Source organism: Asparagus officinalis, chromosome 3 (assembly GCF_001876935.1).
Source record: "Asparagus officinalis chromosome 3, Aspof.V1, whole genome shotgun sequence".
NCBI lineage: Eukaryota > Viridiplantae > Streptophyta > Magnoliopsida > Asparagales > Asparagaceae > Asparagus > Asparagus officinalis.
In genome coordinates this window covers 22,356,729-22,363,974 of record NC_033796.1, presented here as the reverse complement: position 1 = coordinate 22,363,974, position 7,246 = coordinate 22,356,729, and the positions used below count along the sequence as shown (strand labels likewise).

Genomic DNA, 7,246 nt, shown 5'->3' with positions numbered 1-7,246 from the left:
CTAGTCACAAAGTTATCCGAATTTCGGCCCAAAACCGATCCGGCCCAAAACCAAAATGGAGTTAATTCGGTCCAAAACCGAAACCGATCCGGACCGATCCGAATTTCGGTTGGGCCGAATATTCGGATGAAGTGGGAAAAATCTGGATCTGGATAAGAGTTTTGAGAATCCAAAAAATTCGGATTGGATGCGGATTGGGCATAAAACCGAACCGAACCGAATATGCCCAGCCCTAAGGAATACCAAAACTCAAAAAAGCACTTTTTACATCCCAAAACTTGAAATCCACCCTATATCAAAAAAAAAAAAAAATTGAAACAAACACCCCCCTTACATTCTCAGGTTCCTCCGTCACAACTTACCCCCAACTCTCATCCCATTTGAACCATTTTTGTCTCGAAAATTTTCGAACTCTTCCCCTGGACTCTTTTGCATCTCTTCATCAAAAATCTCCGAATCCACCAAAAAAAAAATAAATCAAAATCGATGGGTCTCATCTCAGGCCTCGTCGACGCCATCATCCTCGTCTTCTCTGCAGTCCTCGCCATTGCCACCCCCTTAATCGACTCGCAAACCATCGTCCCTTCTCATCTCTACCCATCAGCCCTCATTGAGCTCAAGCAATGGTATAGGGATCAGTACGGAGACTATTTGATGCAAGAGGAACCCCATTTCTTTGTTGGGCTTGTTTGGGTTGAGATCTTATTCCTCTGGCCTCTCTGTCTCCTCAACATCTATGGGATCCTCCGCCGCAAGAACTGGGTCAAGACCACCTTGATCATGGCTGGTGTCTGCTCTGCCACTTCTATGGTAAGATTTGATGTTTGCCCATCTCGATAAGATCTGGTATTGGTTTCGATTTTACTTGGATCTGATCTTGGTGATGGGTCTATTTAGTGTCCATTGTTTATCATGATGAATTTTGCTCTCACTTATTTTGATTTAACTTAAGAAATATTGCATATTGTTTTGTTGGCGTACATGATCCGCGCTTAGATTATGAATATATTATGAACGTCCTCAGCTACTTGATGAAAATGCCACCGGAGGAGATCTTTTCCTTGGTGCCCAGATCAGAAAGATCTGATTTTGGAAATGGGTTTATTTATTTTGAGTTTACAAATTGGATGCATTTAGATCTTAGTGTGATTGTTTGTTCTACTGCGGAATTACCCTTTTATGATGAAAAGCGACTCCTATAGATTAGAATTTAGATAAAACACGGCCTTGTTTTTCGTATCGCCTTATCACGTGGTTCCAAAGTTTAAAGTTTAACAATGGAGAATAATTGTCCTTTAGTTAGCTATCTCTCTCTGCCCGATAAACTGAGTCATTGGTTTAAGTGCATTTATCAATTAGTTTCATCGTAACACAGATTATCCAGTTCAGGGAGATGGCATAAAAAGTTTTTTTATTGAGGTTTTCTTTTTGAAGATTAATATTGAGTGGTAGGCGATGTCTTTCTGTCACGGTTTTAGTGACAATCTCTCTGCGTAGATATTTTGAGCAACGAGACATGCTTTGATCATTTATGATTCATTTTGGTAAAATGATCTCACTCATATATGCCTGCATGATTTTGTATATAACTTGCTATGAATGAAATTAGGATGGGTAGTACTGCAGATCCTAAATAGTTAGAATGAGGATAGGTACTTTATTGTATGGATTTGGTTAGTTATGTGCCTATATTATATGATTCTCTTTCTATTTCTAATTTTTATGGGACTCCCCAAAACCTAATGTCAAAGGACTCTTTTGGCTTATAAGGTTATGGGTTTGGTGTTGCCGTGTTGGTCTTTTGGCTGTTTGTTCGATATATGTATTGTTTTTATATTTTCTTATATTTTAGATGCATTGATTTGGTTTCTTTTTCCCTTTTTTTTTGTGTTTGTATGTCTCGTATAATTAGTTCCATTCGTTAATCCCCAAAAACAACACCATCCTTTATTAGGAATTTTCTTTGATGCATTGAGCAACTGTGTTGTTGGATTGTTTAGCAAGTGAGTCAAAGAATGTGCATAGGGGTGCTAAAACGTATCCGTATCCTAATGGATACAGATATGATTACTCAAATCTATAAATGATAGGAATATATGGTTATAGATATGGTTTTGTAGTGATCCGTATCCGAAATATCCGAATACATATTGGTCATATTGTTGCAATAAGTTTAAGCTGTAGATTGAGGTTAATTTTTATGATTAAGATGTCTAATCTTAACTTTTCAGATATAACGAACATATTAATGAACGTTTTTCTATCACATGAACTATATATATATATATATATATATATATATATATATATATATGTTGATGGTTTATATGATCACACAGTTAGTATGTATCCGGGATAGGATAATTTCGATGAGGTAGAGGAGATTGATGAAGGGAACGTCTTCTTCTCTGATTTTATGTCTAATTCTTGAATTAGGGTTGCTGAACAATCTGCACATGTAGAAACTCATAAGAGGACGGGGATTAGTTCTCTCGTTGTACCTCCAACGATCAAGTTAGATGATGAACTTGAGTGAAAGGAAAAGAGCAGAACTTAGAATATCTTTTGTTTTTCATTTTGGCCTTTCCCCTTTCTGAAAGGTGAATAGTACCTGTATATATATTGTGGGAGAATGGTAGATTGGACATTTTGGCCGAGTATGAAGTAGTGATGGCGAGGTATGGGCTGGTGGCTGTGTCAGCATCTATTTTACGAGTGTCGTTGGCGACTGGAGGGAGGATGTCCTCGGTATTAAATGAGAAGAGAGAGGGAGTATGGACTGGTGGTTGTGTCAGCATCCACTTTACGGGTATTGACATGTGACTGGGGGAAAGATCACTTCAGTATTGGAGAGATCGTCTCAGCATCGAATGAAGAGTGATCAGCGGCATATGGTAGAGCCCATGTGATATGACAGGTTTTCGAGCGAAGAGGTGTGGAGTAAATAGGAACATCGCTTCGAATTTCGTGCGAACTGTTTGAGATTTCGAGATGAATCTCACCCGTTTATTTTGAAATATTGCGACCGTTCAGGTAACTCCACGTGCCTCTTTGGGATACTATAAATAGCTCGTTGGAGGCGAAAAAGAACTCTTTAGAAGTTCTTGCTCAAAAAACCTCTAGCGCTTCTCTTGAATATCCATAAGTTTTCCTTGCAAACCAAATTCTTCGATGGCTTCCCCAGCTTCCGTTGCAGGCCGCAATGAGGAGAGGATTGCTCTTCTCCGGCACATCTGCTCGAGGGCCTTGATTGGAGAACTCGAGCACTATTATAATCTTTATGATATCATGAGGGCTTTTACACTAGGGACCCCGAGTATGAGCGAATCGGTGTATTGTCGTGTCGGTGATCACACGCTGCTATACCTGGCTCATTTTGAGTACGGTCTACGTCTACGGCTGCCGCTTCATCCCTTCATTAGGGATGTTTGCACCGCTCTAGGGATTTCCCCCTCTCAATTTACCCCTCATGCCATTGGGGTTCTGGTGGGTTTTATCATTATTTGTCACCGGGTTGGAGTCTCGTCGACCACACGGTTGCTAGGACATATGGTCGGCGTCGAATCGAAGAAAGAGGACCCGCACTACTCTTTCCACTATAGTGGGAATGTTAAGCTTGTGTTAGGTGCTCCAGAGCTCAGCGGGGATTCGAAGGAGCACTTTGTGTGGGTCTTCAGGGCTGATGGTGTTCTCACTTGCCCTAATTGGCCCGAAGTGGCTAAGGATGCGCTGAGGCCGTGTCCTCTTGATGGTGAGGAGAGGCGGCAACTAGCAAAGATGTTCTCGCTTGCCCTAATTGGCCCGAAGTGGCTAAGGATGTGCTGAGGCCGTGCCCTCTTGATGATGAGGAGAGGCGGCAACTAGTAAAGATTTGTTCCTATGTCGGATCCCGGGAGAGGAGAAATCTTTTCGAGACGACATCCCTCCTGTCGGCGGGCGTGTCCATGATTTTGCCCTCTTCGATCGATCAAACAAGGGCAAGTCTGTTAGCTCTCCCTCTTGAAAAAAGCATTAAGGAAAATCTGAGAGAGGAATCAAGCTCGACTTCTCAGAAAAAGTTGAGAGGGGATCTTGATCCTGAAGAGGCGGCCGACTTGAGGTCGAGGGTGGCTGAAGTCGCCGCCCTATTGGCGGAACGGAGGCCGAAGAAGGCCCAAAAGGATCAAGGGTCCAGTGGGCCAAGGGTCAACCTGGATGAGATACAACAATTAGCTGAAGAGTCGCAATCTGTCGAAAGGCGGCAGAGGTCTATCCAAGCTTATCGACCGAATGAGGTCGTCATCGTGGACGCTCCCTTCTCCTGCAACAGAGGGGGTGGCCCCAATTGTCGAGGAGGAAATTGTGGGGGCCCTTGTCGAGAGGACAGTCGGGCCAGTTTTGTGACCGTACAGTTCCGCAGGCCTGACAAGGAGCCTGTCGGGATGTCCGGGGGTGTTGGCGAGCAAACAACGCCTCCGGAAGGACCCGAGTTGGATGAGATGGCGGATGTGCGGAGTAAGTTGTGGCCATTCCGCCATGGGCTCGATGAGCTTACTCACCGATCCTGAGAGAGGGCAAGAACCATGTTGGTGGGAGATCCGTTGATCCCCGGCTCACCTAGGGAATAGCTTACCGAAGGCGACAGGTTTGTCCCGGAGGAACTATGGATGTGGAGTCATCAGTCATGCAGTCCTTAACTATCTCGATCGATGCTGTGTCCCAATTTACCCCCCTGAAGGACAAGAGACTCTTGAGGGAGATGGCTAGCACTGGCATGCATTTGGCCCTTAAGGCCTATTTGGTCTGATGGGTTTTACTGGATGGAGCAGGAGTTGTTCGAGCGGATGAGGCATATACATGAGGCGGCACAGAGATGGCACGCGGAGCTGGCCGATGAAAAGTCGGCCAAGGAAGGGGCAGAGAATGGGATTGCTGTCTTAGAGGTCGAACTTAGAGGCAGGGAGGACGTCTGGCGACGGAAGTTGGACGAAAAGGAGAGGCTTTTGGCGGGCTACAAAATCTAAGTTTTCAAGCACTTGGGTTCTGTTAATGGTCTCCAGCGGGAGGTGGCCCAGTCAAAGGGAGAAGTCGGCCGTCTGCAGTAAGGAATTTCTGAGCGAGATGGTTGACTGACCGTTTTGGCCGGGGAGGTTGAGTCCGAGAGGCGCCTGAAGGCTGTGGCCAAGGAGGACGCTCAATCGAGCCGTCTTTCGGTCGAGCAGCTGAGGCGGGACCTTAAGGAGCAGCCGACTCTTTCGGCGTACGCGACGATTGTCAAGGACTTGGAGGGTCGGCTTGCTCATCTGGAGTTGGCGCAACATAAGAAGGAGGTTGTCGATGAGTGGCGTCATGGCCCTTTAGACAAAACTGATGTAGCATTGGCTTGTAAGGCCGTGGCTTGCAAGGCCGGCGTCGACTATCTCGCTTCGCTGCTCCCCTCCTACTCTCTTCCCCCCTTGATCGTCGTTATCCCCTAGTGTCTCTTGCTGCCTTGATCTCTTGGAGGAGATCGAGGAGAGTGGAGGTGGGATGGATCTGGCGCTGTACGTTGGGGGTGGAGACGAGCCAGAGGATGATCCTGAAGAGAATTCTCCCGCTTCCTCAACTGTTGTCACTGAAGCTCTTGCGGACTACTTTGTTGTCGAGAGCCTCCTAAGTCCAACTCCCGGATCTAGTCGAGAGGTCTAGGGACTTGTATTTGTATTCTCTTTCCGTTATTGTTCTTTTGGCGGCATGACAACCTTGAGGTTGGACGCCTAGGACTTATGTAGATGCATGAGTCTTCAATGTGGCCACAATAGTCGAAAGATAATTGTGGGAGTCTCTTGAGAGCCCGATAGAGGCCAGCATTGAGAGTCTCGCTCAGCAATGCCTTGTCTAAAAGAAGGAATACCTCAACAGTTTTTTTTTGATCAATGCTGAACTCCAAGACCGACTCCCTACGACCCATTTGGTGCTTGGGAATAAAGAGATGCTCCTCTAATGGCTCCCTCTCATAGCGGGACAGGACTTAGTGGGCCTATCAAAATATACCAGATCCCCTCCTAAGTGCGAGGGGGAAGTTCGTCGATGCAATGGGGGAAGCACCACTCATACCAACCTTTCTGCGTAGCAGCTGGAATACCCTAACGCTTCTCAGCAACTGACTCCTGAGCCTCAGCAATCGACTCTTTAATGACCTGCTCTTTTTCGAGTCTCTTAGAAGACTCAAGGCCCTCTCCCAGCTCGTCTGGGCTCCTCCTTCGACTCCTATCCTGGTCAGAGTCTCGCCCCCTGTCGACTCCACGACATGAATGTCTTCTCCTCTGGCCTCCTGCTTAGGTATCGGATGCGGAAAATCACCTTTACCTCGATACCGTTGATTAAAGTTTAGAAAGTTTGTAGGGTCAAAACCCTATTGATTTGCCCGGTTGCGACCTCGACCTGCCCGGATGCAGCCTCAGCTACCTCATCTCCGAGAGCGAAAAGCTCCAGCGCACTGCCCTCGGCTCGGCGACGACCCTTAGAAGTTGTCTTCTTCTTCCTCTTAGACCCCTCGGCCTGAGCGGAAGATTTACTCAAATCGAGTTTGGCCGTGATCTCAGCTACAGGCTGCTAGCGTAACGTCTGGAGCACCTCTACCTCTAGATTAATACGACCTTCGAGGCAAAGGAGAGCCGGCCTAAGAACCCTCTGTCGGCTGCTCGCTGACCGCTAGAACCAGAGCTCAGGCCCCGATCCACTTTAGTGGCATGGACAAGGAATATGCCGACGGCTCAAAGAATAATGTTGTCAAACAGGTTCTCCCAATGTCGAGATTTTTTGTAGGCTCAGATCCTCTCCAAGCCCTACGCCTTCACATCCGAGAGCTTCTCCGTCCTCAGACCCTCCTTGATTTCTAGCCATGTGGGGCAAGCCAAAGCTTCTCCGCCCTCAGACCCTTCTTGATTTCTAGCCATGTGGGGCAAGCTAGAATCGGGTCGGCACCAATGATGAAGAAAATTTTCACCCTCCACCCCTTGTTCGTCTCGAGAATGCTGGACTATCTACAAGTAAAAGTGGGTCTCTTTCTTGCTAGTCTTAACTCACACAAGATGGCCTAAAATGCCCAACATGGACTTAGTGTTCACATGGTGGTAGATGATAAGGAAGGCCACTAGAGATGCAATGGACTTTGGCTTCAGCTGCGCCGGTGAAACCCCTGGACCCTTAAAATCTGCTGAAAAAACGGGTGCAACAGCAAACGAAGGCCATAGTCTAGGTGGTGCTAGTATATTGGCTATGGTGA

At 46.4% G+C, this 7,246-nt stretch overlaps 1 protein-coding gene across 1 annotated transcript in view; it reads left to right on the top strand.

Annotated features, from left to right (window-relative positions):
- LOC109833356 (transmembrane protein 97) overlaps positions 348–7,246 on the top strand; it is a 12,052-nt gene continuing 5,153 nt past the window's right edge. The window contains exon 1 of the mRNA XM_020401006.1: positions 348–810. Coding sequence (XP_020256595.1) covers positions 487–810 — 324 coding nt within the window. The 5' untranslated portion in view covers positions 348–486. The remainder of the gene's footprint in view (positions 811–7,246) is intronic.